The sequence below is a fragment of the Sciurus vulgaris genome (assembly GCF_902686455.1).
Source record: "Sciurus vulgaris genome assembly, chromosome: 3".
NCBI lineage: Eukaryota > Metazoa > Chordata > Mammalia > Rodentia > Sciuridae > Sciurus > Sciurus vulgaris.
In genome coordinates, this window is record NC_136463.1 from 59,649,816 (window position 1) to 59,670,187 (window position 20,372).

A 20,372-nucleotide genomic window follows, 5' to 3' on the forward strand; every position below is an offset into this window, starting at 1 on the left:
CTATATCAGTATACACTAACATAGAAGTATAGCCAGCATCCTTGCTGACACTTGATATGACAGATCATTTTATTTTTGTCCATCTAATGCAAAACAAATGGTATCTCACTGATTTTCTAATCTGCATTGTCCTTATTCCTGGTGAGGTCAAGCAACACTTTCTATGTTTACATCCTCTGCCATTTTCCTATTGAGCTGTTGTTTGTATTTAACATCTTTTGGAAATAATTTTTCAGTCTTTTATATTAAGTCTTAAGGATTTAAAAATGTAAGCTCAAGGCTGTAATGGTGGTACATGCCTGTAGTCCCAACTACTCGAGAGGCTGATGTGGGAGGATTGCTTGAGCCCACAAGTTCAATACCAGCCTGGATAAAATAATGATACCCCATGACTCCATCTCAAAAAAAAAATAGCCAGGCATGGTGGTGCATGTCTGTAATCCTAACTACTCAGAGGCTGAAGCAGACGGATCTTGAGGCCAGCCTCTACAAGCAAGGGAGGCCCTCAGCCACTTAGCCAGACCCTATCTCAAAAGGAAAAAATAAAAATAAAAAGGATCAGTTCAATGGTAGATTCAATCACTAGTACCAAAAAAAAATAAATATATAATAAGTAAATAAAAACAAAATCTAGGACTAGATTTTTGGGGTTCAAATGCTGGCTCAACACTTTCAAGCTATTTTCTATTCTGACCATAGGCAAATCCCTTATCTCTCTTTGTTCCGCTTTCATCAACTGCTCTATAGTAGTAGTACTTCCTTTATAAGATTATTGAAAGGATTGACTAAATAAAGCATATAAAATAAACCTGAATGGTTTTATGTAAATGCCCAATAGTGTTATCTATAATTATTGCTAATTGCATAGTTTTATTCACTACCCACCCACACTTAAGTGTTTAGCTATGATGGAGAAAAATTTATCAGTCTTCCTCTGGTGGGAGAAGGTTGTTCCTTGTCTTGTTTATGCATCTCTTCTTTACCAGAAGTTATTGAAATATCTCCCCAAATCTTTTAGTACTTTCATGGGGTTTGGGGCAGGGATCATTTGCAGTATATAAATGCCTTCAATCTACAGATGCTCTGGTACATCTGCAAGTACCCTTCCCAAGGAGAAGGCAGGTCCTCATTCCTAGAATCTCCAAATTCAAATCATTACTCTTATAAGGTGGGAGGAATTAATGATAGACTCTGGAATCATATTCCCTGGATTGAATCCCAGCTTCAGCAAGAGCCATAGCCTCTCTGAGCCTCAGTTTCATTATCTGTATAACAGGCATAATAAAAACAATACCTTCCCACAATATTGTTGTGAAGGTTAAATGAGTCTGTATTTAAAGGACTTAGTGGAACTGGGACTGTAGTTCAGTGGTAGAGAGCTTGTTTAGCATGCACAAGACCCTGGGTTTGATACCCAGAACTATAAAAAATACAAAGCACTTGTAATAGGGCCTGACATGTGGTAAGGGCCAACTCTGTGTTAGTTGGGTTGTTTATTTGTTTGTTTTATTTTATTTGTCTGGATTGAATCCAGGGGCACTTTACCACTGAGCTATATCCCCAGTCCTTTTTGTTTTTTTATTTTGATACAGGATCTCACTAAGTTGCCTAGGGTCTTACTAAATTGCTGAGGCTGACCTCAAACTTGCAATTTTCCTGCTTCAGCCTCCTGAGACACTGGCATTACAGGCTTGTAATGCCTGTACCACTGCACTCAGCTCAGGGTTAGTTTTAAATATGTTGAATGGACTAACTCCAGTAGCTTCTCTGTCCCATGGCAGGTAGAGGGGAACTGACCACTGCCTCCCCGACCTCCCTCCCCACTCACAGCTCCATTAAGCTCTCTTTCAATCATCTGTTTCACTTTTCTGCAGTTAGAGACACACAACATTTTAGAGACACCAGGTTGTTTTAGGGACATTGCTGGTAACCTAGAGAGGTAAAGAGACTTACCTGAGACCACCAAAGACCAGCCTGGACATCAGACCTCCAAGCCCACTGCCCTTTCCACTCACCTATTTGGCCTGCTTCTCCAAAGAGTATCCTTCCCTCAACAATTCACACACACACACACACACACACACACACACACACACACACGCTCACTCACACCTCCCTCCACAGCACCTCCCTTATCAGAGACTTTGTAATAATAATTCTGATCCCCACAGTAAGAATCAGAGAAGGCAAATGTTGACTCAGTGGCCATTATCTGTTGAATCAAAAAATTGTGGGTGTCAAGCCAAGAAGGTCTCACTTTGCTACAATATGACCGAAGGGTCAGAACCCACTGCTAGCCTCTCAGCCCCAAGAGTAAGGGGCAATTAGAGATCCCCAGTCTACAGTGTTGCCTCACATGACTCTGAAAGAAGTTTATAGAACAGGGTACTCCTTCACACGTTTTCAGCTGGTATTTCAAACATTTCTTTAATTTTTTTGGTTGTCGACCTACCTTTATTTATTTTATTTATTTATTTATATGCGAGGTGCTGAGAATCAAACCCAGTGCCTCACACATGTTAGACAAGCGCTCTACCACTGAGCTACAATCCCAGCCCCTATTTCAAACATTTTTATCATAAGCTTTAGCATTAGTTGCAGAAGATGTGATTTCCAGAATCCCTATGTACAGTTGACCCCTGTATCCACAAGTCCCACCTCCTCAGATTCAACCAACCATGGATCAAAAATGTTTGAAAACAATAATTGCATCTGCAGTGAACACATAAAGACTTTTTCTCCTCAGTGTTCCATAAACAATGCAATATAATAATTATTTACTTAGCATTTCCATTGTAATAGGTATTATAAGTAATCTAGAGATGATTTAAAGTATACAGGAGGATGTGCCTAGGTTCTCAGCAAATACTACACCATTTTATATAAGGAAATTGAGCATCCATGGATTTGGGTATCCACAGGGAATCAATCCCTTTTAGATACTCAAGAACAACTGTATCTTTGTAAACTTTATTTTCATTCAAATCCTCATGGCTGCAGATAGAGTTCATTCAGTTTATGGCAATCTCACTGATTGTGAGAAAAAATGCTGGATTCACTCTTTTAATGGAAATAAATATGTTGACACCCATCCCTGAAACCACTATCTCATTTCTGAATTCTAATTTGTAGATAAATAGCAGATAGTCACGCACAGCGGGCTGGCTAGATAAGAGGCTTGGCTCCTTGCCATGGGCGTGTGGCCTGGTGAAAAGATCCCCAGTGTGTTTCTATTGATGCTCACTGTTTAGTGCTCCGGGCCTCTCTGCAGAAGCCACAGAGGTTCCTCTGCTTGGCGCCTGGAGTTTTTACTCCCAGAGCACTAAACAGAGTGCACCCAGGATGGGGGCGTCTCTTTCTGCTTCAAATGGAAAACAGGGGATCCTAAAGGGGAGATGAGAAAGGAGACCCGGAGGTGGGGCACAGGCTTGCTCTCAGGCATATCCATGTTAGGAAAGAGACGTACAGGCTTGAAGAACTGGAATCGGATCTCGCAAAAGTCTGTACATTTATGTAGCTCCTGGGAAGTTCTTGTGTATCCCTAGGGGTCCCTGTACCCGGTTTGAGAGCCATGTTCTACAGCACTGAGATAGTGGACAGTTAGGAGAGGGAGTGACCTGCAGAGAGAAGTCACAGTGTGTGCCTGTTGCTGGTTAGGGTATGAACACATGGGTGTCGTGTTGTAATCAACTGTGTATACTTGTGTGCATATATGGGACTGGGTGTCCCCATCCAAGTTAGGGAAAGGTTAATTCATGCCTCATGACAGCAAATGCCCCCACCTGGAATGGGACACATGGGTGCTCCCTGCTGCCTGACTTTAAGCTCTCTGTGAGAGCCCTTCCGAGCCCTCATGGGAGTATGTACTATCTGTCTGTCTGTGTCCTAGTGGTCAGATTTTTCACCACTGCAAGATTAAAGCACACATCAGAATTTCTCAAACCTCAGTGAGTCTCTGATCCACAGCCGAGCTATCAAACATGTAGGAATGAGTGACAACTCCACAGTGGTGAGTTGATGCAGAGGTCCATCTCCCTCTGCTCATCCTGCAGCAACCAACACTCCAACCTACAGGGGCTGCGCTAGCCCCAGGCCTGAGTCCCTGCCCTCTTCCCCTCTCCCATGACTGTCCTTTAAGCCCAGGTCCTACCCCTCCTCTGTGCAGGGGACTCAGTGGGGCTGAAGCTGGGCATGGGACCCCACACACACCAAAAGACCCCACCCCATTGTGAGCCCAAGTTCCCAGTTCCAGGATTGGCAACTGGATCCTTACCTGTCTGAAGCAAACCAGCATTGCTGTCACTGATCCGAAAAAACTTCTGTACATCCAAAAGCACTCCTGTGGAGAGGGATCGTGTTCAAGAAATAGAAGTAACCCACCAGGTCTCTAAAGCTCAGCTTCCTCCAAAGTTGGGACAGGACCACTTCTGACCAGAACAGCATGGGGCATGGTAACTGTCCTCTTCCCCTCTCTCCCACACATTCAGCAAATACCCAGAGAAACTCATGCACATCAAACAAACACAGAAACAAGCACCCCAGACATGTGTGTGTTCACATTTGCACATGAGCATGTCCTTGCAGACATGCAGATGCACATATATTCCTAAAATGAACATTCCCAGAGAAACACACTTTCAGAGACACAGTATACATACACAGGAGCCTACACTCACAGACACATAAGCCCAGACACACAAAATCATATACACCACTGATGCGTACATATAAAGACACCCACAGACATGCATGCGTATCCTCACACTTAGGCTGCCATTCACACTTTAATCAGAGCAACTGGCTGTTCCCTGTGGCTATTCAGTGCACAGCCCTTCATTTAGACTACTGTGCAAATAGATGTCCCTGGAGCCCCAGTAACCCTGCTCATGCACAAACACCAAAATGCATATGAACACATAGGTATAGACATACAAAGACATATGTGCCCTGGCCTGTATATATCTACACACAAGCATGTTCTTCCAGAGGCTTAAGCACACAGATAAGAGCATGCATACATAGAGTTTTGGAGACTTGGGTCTGCCCTCAGTCCCACCTCCCTGAGGTTGGCAGTCTCCTATGCTGTGCTAACTAGATCCCTTAAGCCCCTCCAAGAACTTGCTAAGATATAGGCTGGGGCAGTGGGTGCTCGGCCCAATGCAGAGAGAAGCAGCCCTTCAGACACTGTGGTCTCTTCCCTGGAATTCCCTTATCCTCTCAGTGGTATCTCAGAAAGGACTAGGGTCTATGGTATCTGCTCTTGCGAGCCATATGACTCTGACCTTATCATTATCATGAAGAAAACTGTTCTAGTCCATTTTGTATTGCTATCACAAAATATCTGAGGCTCAGTAGTTTATAAAGAAAAGTGGTTTATTTAGCTCACAGTTCTCAAGGTTCAAAAGCATGACACCAGCTTTTGCTCCACTCTGGTAAGGGCCTCATGGCAGATGGCCTCACATGGCAGGAGCATGTTTGAGAATGGCAAGTAGCATATGTGGAAGAGAGATTCAGGGAAGGTGCCAGCCTTGTTTATGACAACCCATTCTCTCAAGAACAAATCCAGTTTCACTAGATCTGACCCACTGCCTTGAGACAGCATTAATCCATTCATGAGCCCACGTGACCTAATTACCTTCCAGAAGGCTCAAGCTCTTAAAGGTTCCACCACCTCCATGCCACTGCACTGGGGACCATGTTTCTAGCACATGAAACTTTGGGGGACAGACTATATCCAAAGCATAGCAAAGAACATTCTCAATTTATTGAATCATGAAATGGCTGAAACCAGGCCCTGAGTTGCACATGCACAGTTGTTACCTTAAGAAATGGGGACCAGTGCTGTCCCCATTTCATAGATGAGGAACCAGGCTCCAACCACACAAGTTTGCAGGGCTGGAACTGGGAGCTGGGACATGAATTTCAGCTGAGACAGCCTGCCCTCACACCTAGCAGCCAAGAAGGGGAGCAGAAGCCCCCAAATGGGACACTGCAGAAACACCCACACCAGGAAAGTCCCACATCCACACCTCCAAGACCTGCCAGCAGGGGAATAAAGATCAAAGGATGACAGGCACAAAGCAAGAGCATGTCGTTTAGACAGCTAATTTGGGCCCGATTGCCACAGCATCCAGGCATACAAACAGTTATGTCTTGTTCCCCCTTTTAATGACATGAAGAAGACACAGTCGTTGAAGAGAAAAAACTAGATAACACAAGTGAGCAAAATAACTAACTAAATAAAAATCCTCTATAATTGCCCTCATCTTCCCTCTTTAGGAAACAGGTCCCTTGTTTTGTCTCCTCATCGGCTCTTCTAGATCTCGTGGTGCTCTGTGGGTGGCAAAAGGCCAAAAGTGAACCCAACTTCACTTTAACCTGTTATCTACACCCTGGCCTCCCAAAGAGCTGTTTCCCACAAGAGAATGTTAATGCTGCATGAACCTCATGTCCCCAACGGTCCCCAGGAGCTCATCATGGTTTCACTTCTAGTCTTCATCCCCACAATGACCACAGCCAAAGGATGTCCTAATGGGGAAGGAATTCTATCAGGTGGACTCTGATGGCCCAGCCAGGGGCCCCCAGAACAAGTGAAAAGAGAGTAAGCAGCCCAGCCTCCCAGGCTCATAATCTGCATACCAATGTTCCCCGAAGGTACCGGCTCCCCTGTGCCTCTCACCCTTCATGCCTCTTCATGCCACCAGCCCACACTAAAAACTCAGGCCTCCTCAGCTTTGACTTGATCCCCTGCAGTAGACTGTGAACTGACCCCACCACACACCCACCTCCATCAAGGCATCAGATCCAATTATATTCTTCCATTTAAAAAATTGTCTCATGCAGACATCATTACTCTATGTACATGTATGATTACATGAATGGTATGAATCTACATTGTGTACAACCATAGAAACAAAAAGTTGTACCCCATTTGTGTACAATGAATCAAAAGGCAGTCTGTAAAAAAAAAAAAAAAAAAGATTTTTTAAATTGTCCCATGGCTCCCCATTGCCTGAGGTAGAAAGTCCAACCTCCCAGGATGGCACCCAAGAAGTCCATGATTTTAGCCCAAACACCCTTTTCAGAGATATTTTCTGTTTTCTCTGCTTCTTGTCATCCCTGATCAGTCCATGCGCTCTCACCCTCCCATACTCACCCCTCTCTGAATACCTTCCCCTGACCTCATTGCCTTTCCAATCTTCTCAGCCTTCGAGGCCCAAACCAAACACCTCCTTGTTTGCATATTCTATGGAACCCCTCAGTCATCTGTCCTTATGGCTGCCCAGCTTGCACTTATCCCCTCTAGTTCTTTATTAGAGTGACTCATACATGTGTTCTGTGTCCCTCTGAGCAACTCAAAGACAAAGACCAGGTCTGGTGATATCTGCAGTTTGAGTCCCATTCATTCTATGACAGTGTGCTGAGCCTGTAACTGATGCATCAAAGCCCTGGCCCCAGGGATGCCCAGAAGCTGGAGACCCCTCTCCTGAGCTCCCTAGCCTGGTCTGTGCCTCCCTCATCTGGCTGCATCTCTCTGCTTTTTGCAGGATCACTTTTGGCAAGCTTCCTCCTGTGCCCAAGATAGTCATTCCTGCATTCAGGTATTACAAGTCCGAGTTCCTCACAGGTCTCCAGGGTCAACTAAAGGCTCCTGCCCACAGTTAGTATTTGATCTTGAATGGATGGGTAATGAAAAAAGAAAAGGTTGCTGGATGTGGAAGGGCATCCCTGTAATCCCAGCAACTGAGGAGGCTGTGGAAGGAAGATCAAGGGCAGCCTCAGCAATTTGGTAAGACCCTCAGCAACTCAGTGGCAAAGCACCCCTTGGTTCAATCCCAAGTATGAAAGAGAGGGAGAGAGAGAGGGAGAAATAAACAGAGAGGTGGGAGGCAGGAAAGGTTGGTTCCTGAATGAATGAGTGAGTGAATGAGTGACAAGAAAACTAAGTTGAGCCCCAGTCAGTCTTCAATGAATAAATTAATGAATGACTGACAGAAGACAGAAGCAGACTGTGCCTGGGACCTACAAGAAAGGAAGACAGAATGTGCAACTTTTGCCTACTGCCTGCTATCCCAGAAGCAGACCCAGTAAGAGTTGTTCTCATGGACATGGTGGCGCATGCCTGTAACTCCCTCAACTCAGGAGGCTGAAGTAGGAGGAGCACCTTTTGAGGGCAGCCTCTGCAAGTGAGACCCTAAGGAATTTAGTGAGACCTTATCTCAAAATAAAAAATAAAAAGGACTAGGGGTGTAGCTCACTGAGAAAGCACCCCTGGGTTCAATCCCCAATACCAAAAAATAAAAAGTTATTCTCACCTGCAAGCTGAACCAAAGTACCCTGTCCTCTAGAACCTCCCCCTGCAGTTCCTCCCAGAATCTTGAGGACATCATCTGCAAGGCACTGTCCTTCTTACTGCTCTCAGCCAACCAGCCCTCCTCCTGTCCCTGCCCTCAAACCCAGCTTCTCTTAGTTTGGGGCTGGATTGGGAAGTAGTCTTCATTCTGGAAACCATGACTGGAAACCACCTCTAGGATTGAGAACAACAGAGATGTGCTCCAAGAAAAGACGATGGATGGAAAGTTGCCAAGATATGCACCCACCGTCTGCTGGGATGGACCAGCAGGTGCAGCCCCAGGATGCTTGTCCCTTCCTCACCTGCGATGATGAACCAGTTCATGTAGTTCAGGAGGTTGATGTAACAGAGAACTGCAGCAGCCACATATGCTCTCCAGCGGGGCAGGCTCCATGGGGCAGGTGTGCTGGGAGGGGGACACTGACCTGAGACCAAGGTCCCATAGTGCCTGCCTGGCCTCAAGGACTGACTCTGTGGCCCTCCCGGCCCAGGATCAGGGCACTCAGCAGACATCTCCAGTGGTTGCCAACCTGCAACTCCTGTCCCAGGACGGGTGCTGGGTTAAATGCATCAGCTCAGCACTAAGTAACTTCCTGAGGGCCCCCAGCCTTCCAACCTCAAAGCAGCTGTCCTAACTGTTAGGCATCTAATCACAGGTTCCTGCTGAGCCCACCAAAACCTCACTGATAAAATTTCACCATCCTCAACCTCCAAAGCCTGCTGGCACCCTCACCCGTGTGCCTGCATAACTTTATGGTCCCCTGAATCTAATCTGCGGCTGCAGTGAGGAAGGGAAACTCCTAGGACAGACAATGAGACAAGTCTCCCCTGGGCCCTGCTCATGCAAGCTGACCCAACACCCACACAAGACATGGAGTGTGAGCCAGGACCCAAGTCAGATCAGGGAGGTTGGGTGTTGGCCAGGAGAGCAACATTGGTCTAGACAGTCAGCGAAATTTGGTTCCTGTTCAGTGTGTAATGCCCTATGTAAAGAAAAAAATACCTCAGAGAAGGCAGCCTACAGTAAGACACCTGTGGGCAACACACACCAATAGAGCTTAGGCTAAGGGGATGTTTTCAGAGAGAAGCAAGATAATGGCATAGGCTTCAAGCTGTCTCTGTAGATTGCTCACTAATAGCAAGCAGGGGAAAGAGTAACTACACAATAGAAGGGGCAGACATCTTGACCAGGGATTAAAGTAACCGCCAAAGGGGGCAGATGGCAGTGGGCCTCCCATCTAAAACCCTGCACATGTCACAGTGCAGTGTTGTAGCCAGAAATGCATAACCCAAATCTAATTACAAGGAAACATCAGACAGATCCAAATGGAGGAACGTTCTTTTTTTTTTTAAGGGACTATGATTCAAAAATGTCAAAGTAGTTCAGTGGTAGAGTATGTGCTTGGCATGCAAGAGGCCCTGGGTTCGATCCCCAGAACTAAAAGAAAAAATAAGAACAATGAAAAAAATCAAAGTCATAAAAGACTAAGGTGCTATTTCAGATTAAAGAGACAAAACAGATATGACAAGTGTGACACAGAATTCTAGGCTGGATTCTGTACTGAGGAGAAATACCTATTACTTAATCAATTAATCAAATTGGAATGTAGCCAGGTACAGTGGTACACTCAAGAGGCTGAGGTAGGAGGATCACAAGTTCGAGGTCAACCTCAGTAACTTAGCAAGGCCCTAAGCAACTTAGAGAGATCCTGTCTCAAAATGAAAAATAGAAAGGGCTGGGGATGTGGCTCAGTGGTAAAGCACCCCTAGGTTCAATCCTCAGTGCCAAAAAATAAGTAAAATAAAATAGGAATGGAGATAGCAGATTAGGAAGGAATTTTATATCAGTGTCAAATTTACTGAAGGTGATCACTGTACAGTTATGTAAGTAAATACACTTATTCTGAAGCTCCTAGGGATAGATGACTGTAATGTATGCAACTTACCTCTCATGTGGTTCTGAAAAAAAAAAAAAGATAGATACATATGGTAAGAAAGCAAATTGACCAGGTGTGGTGGTACATGCCTGTAATCCCAGCAGCTCAGGAGGCTGAGGCAGGAGGATCTAGTGTTCAAAGCCAACCTCTGCAAATAAGCGAGGCCCTAAGAAACTTAGTCAGATCCTGTCACAAAATAAAACATAAAAAAGGCTGGAAATGTGGCTAAGTGGTTGAACTCCTCTGGGTTCAATCCCTAGTACCAAACAAATAAATAAATAAAAATAAAAATGGACAAAGGATTTGAATAGACATTTCTTCAAAGATATACAAATAACCAATAAGCACATGAGAAGATGCTCAGTATGACTAGTCACTGGGGAAATGAAAGTCAAAACCCAAATGTGATGCCACTTTACACCCACTAAGATGGCTATAATAGAGAAAGAGAAAGGAAACAAGTGTTGCTGAGAATGTGGAGAAATCAGAGGCCTCAGACATTGCTGTGGGGATGTGAAGTGATGCAGTCACAGGAGAAGACAACACGGTGGTCCTCAAAAGTTCAACACTGAACTACCATCTGATCCGGCAATCTCACCAAAAGAACAGAAAGCAGGGGGACTCAGACTTATCTCCACGCCCTGCCTCACGGGAGCACTATTTACAAAAGCTGGAAGGTAGAAACAAAGCCAGGCATGGTGGTGCACCCCCATCATCCCAGCAACTCAGGAGGCTGAGGCACGAGGATCACAAGATTAAGCCCAGCCTGGGCAACTTAGAAAGACCCTGTCTCCAAGTGAAAATAAAAAGGAACTGGGGATATAGGTCATGGTAGAGCAGCCCTAAGTTCAATTCCCAGTACCACAAAAAAAAAAGAAAGAAAAATGAAGTGCTATATCGTGGATGAACCTCAAAAACAAACTAAGTGAAAGAAGACAAATGCAAAAGGTCACATATTTTATGATTCTATTTATTTGAAATATCCAAAGTAGGTAAGTCCACAGAAACAGAAAGCAAATTAATGGTTGCCAAGGGCTAAGAGGAGGAAAGAATACTTAATGGATATAAGGTCTCCTTTGAGGACAATGAAAGAATTTTGGAACTAGGTAGAGGTGTCAGTTGCAAGTCATTGAGAATTACTGAATGCCACAGAAGTGTATGTTTTTTTAAAATATTTACAATTTTTTTAAAAGACAAGGAGGATCTGGCTATGTTGCCCAGGCTGGCCCTGAACTCCTGGGCTCAAGTAATCCTCCTACATCAGGCTCCCTGGAGGAGTTGGAACTATAGACCCATGCCACCACACCTGACTGAAATGTTTACAATTTTTGTTATGTGAATTTCACTTCAATTTTTTAAGGAGGTTAGAAAGTAGGCTTGATGTGGCGGTGCATGCCTATGATACCAGCTACTGGGGAGGCTTCTGCACGCTACACTGATCAGATGCCTGCACTAAGTTTGGCATCAATATGGTGACCTCCCAGGAGCTGGGGACTATCAATCAGGTTGCATGTGCTGATTCTAAGTGGAATAGTGCCTGTGAATAGCCAGTAAACTACAGCCTGGGCAATATCTTAAAAAAAAAAAAAAAAAAATTACAGCAGGGCTAGGATTGTAACTCAGTAGTAGATCATGTGCTTAGTTAGCATGTTCAAGGCTCTGGGTTCATTCTCCAGCACTTAAAAAAAAAAAAAAAAAGTTAAAGCAAACAAAGTGAAAACTGGTCTGGCAAGAGTGTGAGCTTTATAGTGTGAGTTCAAATTCCAATTTCGCAACTTCCTAGTTGTGAGCTGTGGGCATGTCCCTAACCTCTCTGAGCCTTGGCATTCTCATGTGTAATAGAGAATAATTAATATGGGTTTCAGGGGTTAATTATAAGGATGAACTAAAATAAATACACCGGAAATTCCTAGCATAGAACCTGACACACAGGAAGTCTTCAGTATTTTTCGTTTTTGTCTTTGCTTTACAGTGCTGGGGATTGAACCAAGGGCCTCATGCATGGTAGAAAGTGTTCCACTGAGCTACATCCCCAGCCCTTTTAAATGTTTTATTTAAGATAGGGTCTGACTAAGCTGTTGTTGTTTTGGTGATAATGATGATCAGGGGTCCTTGGTTTCACAAACTCAGTTCAACCTTCTGTCCTATGTATGTAGGGTCTTGATGAAACAAAGGAAAATTCAAAATCAGAGTCTCCAAAAGGACCAGGATCCAGCATCCTGGCTTAGATTCTATACTTCAAAGTTAGACACTGGCCATAAGCTCTGGAGCAAATCAATTAATCTCTCTGTACCTCAGTTTTCTCATCTATAAAATGTGATAGCAACAGTACATATGTCATAGATTGTTGTGGCTTAAAGATAATGTTCAAAAAGTGCCTGGAACTCTGCTTGATATTGAGGAAGTTTCATGCACTAATTAAGTAAAATGGAGATTTTTTTTTCCTGCACATGTAGCTGAGACTCTGGTCTTGGCCCCTGACTTCAGAGTCCAGGAGGAACAGGCAGAGCTACATCCAGGACTATGAGTGTACCCTGGCACACTAACACACAGACCCACACTCACACACTCACAAGCAGATTATACAACAGTATCCCAGCTAGTGAGCACCAAACCAGAGCTGTCCCCACCCTAGAGGTGGCTGTCCCTAAATTCCAGAGTCCAGGCCTCATTTTTGCCAGACCGGTACACCACCTTGCGGTGGCTTACAGAGCCAGTTCTACCCTCAGAATTCTCATGGGAACGGAACTCCCAGGAGTTGGTCAAATTGGGGAGGTGGATATTGTCCAGGAAGGCAGCCTTGGAGTATGACCACTGACCCCTGGGTTCCTCCAATTATTTGGCCCCCAGAGGGTTCCTTTTTTTTTTTTTTTTTTTTGTACTGGGGATTGAACCCAGTGGTACTTTAACCACTGAGCCACATCTCCAGTCCTTTTTATTTTTTATTTGCAGACAGGGTCTCACTAAGTTGAATAGGGCCTGGCTAAATTGCTGAGACCAGCCTCCAACTTGTGATCCTTCTGCCTCAGCCTCCTGAGTCACTGGGATTATAGGTGTGTACCACTCCTTCCAGCCCCAAAGGGTTACTTGGTGAAGAGGCTTTGCCACAGAGGCATCTTGGAAATCAAGCTAAAGAGCACCCCCAGGAGCAGGAGACCAGCAGGGGGTTTCACAGAGCCATGAACATGGAGGGACATCTGGATTCCAACAGGTGAAGGGCCAACAGGAAGTTTTCCCTCCCAGGTCTCAGCTTCCCCAGTAGAACCCTGTGGTCATGCTGGCGGAGGGATTGGATAGTCCCGGAAAGTCCAGTTACCTTCCAGTTTGTGTGTATGTCTGAGGTTCCCTGAGGGCAGGCATTCTTCTCCAGCTTCCAAGAGGAACCAGCAAGGAGAGCCCATGGATGTCTCCAGAAAACACTAGGCAAGAGAAAATGGCTACTGCCACCTTCACACCTAACACTTGGGAGCTAAAACCCAAAAGGCCTGTTTTTCAGAGAACAGAAAAATGCCCACATGGAGACTAACAGGAAACACTTCTGTTTTATTTTAGAAGGGCATTCTGGAAATTGAACCCAGGGATGCTTAAGCATTGAACCACATCCACAGCCCTTTTTATTTTTATTTTGAGATAGGGTCTTGCTAAGTTGCTTAGGGCCTTGCTAAGTTGCTGAAGCTGGTCTTGAATATGCAATCCTCCCGTCTCAGCCTCCTGAGTCACTGGGATTACAGGCATGTGCCACCACACCCAGCTGGGGAACACTATTTTTAAAGAAAAATATAGGCTGGAAAAGACAACTTTATGTGGGATCTGGAATCCAACACAGGAGAGAAGTGGAAGAAGAAGGCTCTTCCCCATGCTGGCTACAAGTCCTTCACTAAAAAGGGCAGATTCAGCAAGACCCAGCAGTCTGGTGCTGCAATTTTTGCAAATGGAGTCATAAGACGTTCAAAGTCACTTTCCCTTAAAGGTAAAGATACACTTCTGGTACATACCCAAAAGAATGGAAAGCAGGTACTTGAACAGATTTGCCAGTAGTGGAAATTGAACCCAGGACCTCATGCATACTACACACGCAAGTGTTCTACTACTGAGCTGCATCCCCAGCCCATTGAGCAAATGCCCTTGTTCATCATAACTCACATTAGTCAAAAGTGGGAACACCTCAAGTGAATGGATAAATAGTCAGTGGATTGATTAATAAAGAAATTGTGGTATACATACAATGGAATACATTTAACCTTAAAAAGGGAAGTGGTGGACACAATGGCATGTGCCTGTAGTCCCAGCACCCAGGACACTGAGGTCGGTGGATCACTTGAGCCCAGGAGTTTAAGACAAGCCTGAATAATATAGTGAGACCCTGTCTCAAAAAAAAAAAAAAAAAAAAAAGGGAAGAAAATTCAGGTACATGATATATGCTACAGGTTAGTCCAAGATATTTATCTCACCAGACGTGGTGGCATATGCCTGTAATCCCAGCAGTTTGGGAAGCTGTGACAGGAGGATCAAGAGTTCAAACACAGCCTCAGCAACTTAACAAGACCCTAAGCAACTCAACAAGACCCTATCTCAAAATAAAATACTAAAAAGGGTCAGGGATATGGCTCAGTTGTAAAGCACTCCTGGATTCAATCCCTAGTACCCCCCACAAAAAAAGATATTTATCTCAATGGATTGTCACAGTCAATTCCAGATATATGCTACAAAGGGGATGAATTGTAAAAACATTATGCTAATAAAATAAGCCAGGTGCAAAAGGACAAATCTTACCTGACTCCACTTGCATGAGGTATGTAGATAGGTGAATTCATAGAAATTGAAAGTAGAACAAAGGTGACCAGGGGCTGGACGGTGGAGTGGGAGTGAATGGGGCTGGGGAGTGATTGTTTAATTGGTACAGAGTTACAGAAGATAAAAAAGTTCTAGATATGGACAGTGATGACGGCAGCATGACAATGGACTTGATGCCCCTGAACTGTACTTCAAAATGGTTCAAGTGAATGGGCATGATGGCACATGCTTATAATCCCAGCTACTTGGAAAGTAAAGGCAGGAGGATCACAAGTTAGAGACCACTCTGGGCAACCTAGCAAGACCCCCAACTCAAAGGAAGAAATAAAAAGGACTGGGAATGTAGCTCAGTGATAAAGTGTTTGCCCAGCATGCACCATGCCCTGGGTTTAATCCCCAGCATCAAAAAAAGAAAAAAAATTTTTTAAGGGCTAGGGATGTAGCTCCATGATACCGAGCTTGCCTACCTCTGTGAGGCCCTGGGTTCAACTCTCAATACAAAAAAAAAAAAAAAAAAAGGAAATTTGTTTGATGATGTTATGGGATGGGCAAAGTTCTGGAATCAATCCCCAGCACTGGAACAATAAAGAGAAAGAAAGGAAGAAATTTGTAAAATGAATAGATATTGAAAGGCCTGGAGCTTCTCAGTCTGGGACAAGAATATAAAAAAATGTGGGCTCTGGAATGAGGCAGGCTTTTTTTCACATTCTTTCTCTCTGGCCTTGGAGAAGACCTCTACACAAGTGACTTGACCTCCTCCATGAACCTCTATTTCCTTTTCTTTCTTTTTTTTTTTTTTGGTGGTGTTGGAGACTGAACCAGGCCTCGCACATGCTAGGCAAGTGCTCTACCACTGAGCTATATCTCCAATTTCCTCATTTTAAAAATGGGACTAAAATTATACCTACCCTTGCAGGGTATTGAAAGATGCAATACATGTAAAGCACTTTTCCTCCCTGGCATAGAACAGGTTTTCAATAGATAGTAGTGTGCTAATTACTTCTACTGATGTTCTTAGAATGGCAATATAAGGAGATGGACAGAGAAAGTGCTGACAGACAGATAAGGATTTGAATTCAGACCCTGTCATTTGCTCTCAAAGATCCCATTTGCTCTCAGAGGTTTCTTTGCCTATATAGTGGGCACTCATATGCCAGCTTTCTAAGCAAGGCATTGTAAGAATACACATTCAGACTCTCCACCCACTTACCTGGGATGGTTTGGAGAGGGCTTAGGATTTCAAAAGATTCTGGGAGGGATGATCTTTAAGGACTTGCTAGTCTAGCAAGTCTAGACTAAAAATAGCTTCTGAACACTGGCAGGCCTGGCAGCAGGGTTGACCAGCACATCTTGAGAGAGAAAATCGCACCTTAGCACACCCTTTAGTACCAGCAAGAGAATGGAGGAGGGTACCACCTGTTAAAATGCTATGGCTAGAGTACTTAGCCAAAACTCAATGGTAGAGCTCATGCTTAGCATGCTAGAGGCCCTGAGTTCAATCACCAGCATGGCAGAAAAAAAGGAAAAAAAAAAAAAAATCAAGATTCTAAAGGCACACAAATTCTTTGGCCTAATAATACCCATTCCAGGAACCATGTTTCAGGTATATGTTCATAAGTACACAGAAGGATCACAGCATCATTGTCTATGGTGCAAGAGACAAGTGATAATTTTAATGTTCATGAACAGGGCTTACAAAAATACAAGATATGAGCTTCCTGACTGATAAAGACCACTCATCCCTGATGTCTACATTGAATCCTGGTCTGGAGCAAGAACGCAATAAATATTTGCTAAATGAATGAATGAATCCAAATAATAGGATATTCTGAAATAATTTTTAAAAATGAGCAGCTGGGCACAGTGGCACATGCCTATGATCCCAGCTACTTGGGAGGCTGAGGCAGGAGGATCCCAAGTTTTCAAGGTCAGTCTGGGCACTTAGAAAGACCCTGTCTCAAAATAAAATAAAAAGGACTGGGCAGCCAGGTGCGATGGCACATACCTGTAATCCCAGCAGCTCAGGAGGCTGAGGTAGGAGGATCACAAGTTCGAAGACAGCCTCAGCAACTTACCAATGTCCTGAGCAACTTAACAAGATCCTGTTTTAAAATAAAAATTTTGAAAAATGAACTGGTGATGTAGCTTAGTAGTTAAGTGTCCCTGTGTTCAATCCCTGATACAAAAAAAAAAAAAAAAAAAAAGGGAACAATAGAGAGAATTAGAGAAGTAGGCATTATCAGTGCTGGTTAGTGCAATGGTGCCATGATGTCATCAAAGACTCCAGTGTCTTCATCTTCCCTCTCTGAAGTCTTTAGTGTTGGCTTTTAGTTGCTGTACAACCCCCACCAGACCCTGCACTGACTTGCAGATTTAAATACTAGGAGTTGTTCATTGTCTCTTATACTTTACAAGGGTCAGAAATTTGGGAGTGTCTTGGATAGGTCGCTATGGCTCAAGGTCTCTCATCCTTGCACTTAGAACTGACTGAGGCTGACTGAGGCTGGAGGCTCCAATTCCAAGGTGGCTCAATCACATGGTTGGAAAGTGGGTGCTGGCTACTGGCTCCTCTCCACATGGGCCCTCAACAGGACTGCTCAAGTGTCCTCACAATATGGTGGCTGGCTTCCTCCACTGGGAGCATCCAGTAGGGACCAAGGCAGAAACTGCAACATCTTTAGTGACAAAGTCTTCCAAGCTCTGCATTCTGCTGTATTCTGTTGGTCACACAGATCCATCCTGATTTATTGTGAGGGGACTAACCAACAGCATGAATACCAGGAGACAAAACTCATTGAAGAGCACCTTCTACCACATCCTCCATCCTGAGGCTTGTCTTCTCACGTATAAGAAGGGAGAAGAGGCCAGGTGTGATGGCACATGCCTGTAATCCCATACACAGGATGATATCAAGTTCAAGGCTGGCCTGGGCAATTTATTGAGACCCTGTCTCAAAATAAAATTTGAAAAAGGACTGGGGATGTAGCTCAGTGGTACAATACCCTGGGTTCCACCCCTAGTACCCATCACTCCCAAAAAAGAGTTGCTAAACACTGAGGACTTGGCATCTCAAGACCAGGATCCTCCTAGCTGAGTTTAACAGGTTTTCAAAAAGGACAATCGACCAAGTCCCATGGACTTGGTCAGGACCAGGCTTCAATAGTGACACCCTGTGGTCATAAGAAGAAACAGCATGGTGTAACTATTCCAGGCATGGTATAAACCCCCAAAGTTTCTGGATAATTCAGAGGTCTCAAGCACCTGAATTTCTTGTTAATAAGTCATATGCATGCATGAGTCATTAATTTGTATAAGAGCTATGCCAAGTTATGGAACTGATCATAGTTCTATGGTATGCCTATAGCATAAGACAGGATATATCCCAAAGGGATATAGGACTGAGTAAACATTTTTACTTTATTTTCCCCATTTTTTCTTTGCTTCCCAATAATAATAATAGCAAACACTAACAGTACATACCACATGCTAAGCACCTATAACTTGGGTATAATAACTTTACTTAGTTTTTAGATGAGGAAACTGAGGCATGGGAGCTAAGTTACTGCCCCATGTGGCCCTGAACTCCATGCTTCTTTCTTCTGTACTACTTTCTCTGTCTGATTTGTACATACTGATTTTTCTGCATCCTATTGCTTATGTAGTAATAATAATATAAGAAACTTTTATACTCTTTTATAATAAGAATAAATACTATAAAACAGAACAAAAAATATACATATGCCTGCATGTCATCATGTGACTGCAGGGTTCAGAACTGCAGATGTCACATGGGTGTAGCACCAGGAAGATCAGAATTTATGCCCATATAGGACCACATTCCCTCTTTTCCTGGGCACTCCTAATTTGTTAGCAATTCCTCCTTTCCTTTGAGAACTATAAATATAAAGAACGTAGTTAATTGCAATGGTGAGCGATGGACTAGACCAGGTACAGAGGTCAAGAGAGGGGAGACTGACAAACTGAAAATGGGGAAAGGAAATGAAGAAAAAGAAAGGGAAAGAAGAAGTGGGTAGAGACAGATTAAAAAGGAGGAAGAGAATGCTCCAAATCCCCTCCATCTCCAGTTCTCACTGCACCCACACCAGAAGTTTTTTGTTGTTATTGTACTGAAGACTGAGCCCAGGGTCTTGTGTGTGCTGGGTAAGGGCTCTACCACTGATCTACACCCCCAGTCCTTTAGATTTTATTTTGAGATAGTACCTCACAAAAGTCACCCAGGCTGGCCTCAAACTTTCAATCCTCCTGCCTCAACCTCCCAAGTAGCTGAGATTACAGGTGTGTGCCTCCCCACCTAGCTCCCATGGATTTATTGATGCCACCTCCTACTTGATGTTACCTTCCTCCAGGAAACCTCCAGCTTTGGCTAATGCTTATGTATCATGATACTCACTGCTCCTTATTAGGGTTTCCGGTCTCCTCTCCTGATCAGCAAGCTCTTTGAGGGAAAGATGAGGGGGTTGTTTGTGCAGGGAATACCCTCTCAAGTACAGGGCACCTTGGCACTCTGGGCACAGGGGCATCCTTCTGTAGGGCTCCAGTGTCTCTCAAGGATATGAGAAAACTGTTGCTATGGTTATGTTTAGTCATGTCCCCCTTGGCTTAAACTGGGAGACAAGGAACAGAGAACAACCAGAGCAAGGGGCAGGGGCCATACAGTCTCACTCTGCCCTCCAACACCAGAGGTCTCCTCCAACCAAGCCCAGGCACCTGACCCTCTTCTTATTTAGGGTGAATTATTTTCCAGGAGGTAATCCAGACCCCTATGCAAATCACCACCTGTCTTCAACACGTGCCTACACATAACTGAAAATCACTGGAAGCCACAGCAGAGACTCAAGCTCGAGTCCTCACTCTCAGTGAAAGAATTTGGAGACATACAGGACATAAGACTCAAGGTCTAGTCCCAGCTCTGCCTCCACGTGGCCTTTAATCCAGCTGTAACACCCATGCCAGAAAGAAGAGGGAGTCCCTGGGCCTTAATTCTGAGTGAGATTCATCCCCACTAACCCACTGGAAAGAAGAGGCCCTCCCAGCTGCCTAAGAGGGCAGGCCCCACAAAAACCATCTCCCTGTCTCTTGGCTGTGCTATCCTGGCAGCTAAGGAGGCAAATGGGAGCCTGTGACCCTATAATAGGCAGCTTCCACCAGCCGTCTATTGCTACTTAGCAAATTACCCCAAAATTTAATATTAAAACAATAATAATAATTATATTATAATAACAATTATATGCCATGTACAAGGCATACTAGGGTTACTAGGTTGGTTT

The 20,372-nt window shown here is 44.2% G+C and overlaps 1 protein-coding gene across 3 annotated transcripts in view; it reads right to left on the reverse strand.

The window, feature by feature from the left end:
* SPNS3 (SPNS lysolipid transporter 3, sphingosine-1-phosphate (putative)) overlaps positions 1 to 20,372 on the reverse strand; it is a 70,619-nt gene that overhangs the window by 37,535 nt on the left and 12,712 nt on the right. Inside the window, exons 1-2 of one of the 3 annotated variants that reach the window (XM_079134099.1) lie at positions 8,656 to 9,109; positions 4,274 to 4,339 (exon numbers count right to left, since the gene is read on the reverse strand). In XM_079134099.1, the coding sequence (XP_078990225.1) occupies positions 4,274 to 4,339; positions 8,656 to 8,866 (277 nt within the window). In that variant the 5' untranslated portion in view covers positions 8,867 to 9,109. Of the gene's footprint in view, positions 1 to 4,273; positions 4,340 to 8,655; positions 9,110 to 20,372 lie in introns of those variants that run through there. The other 2 variants (XM_079134098.1, XM_079134100.1) reach the window with 2 other exon arrangements.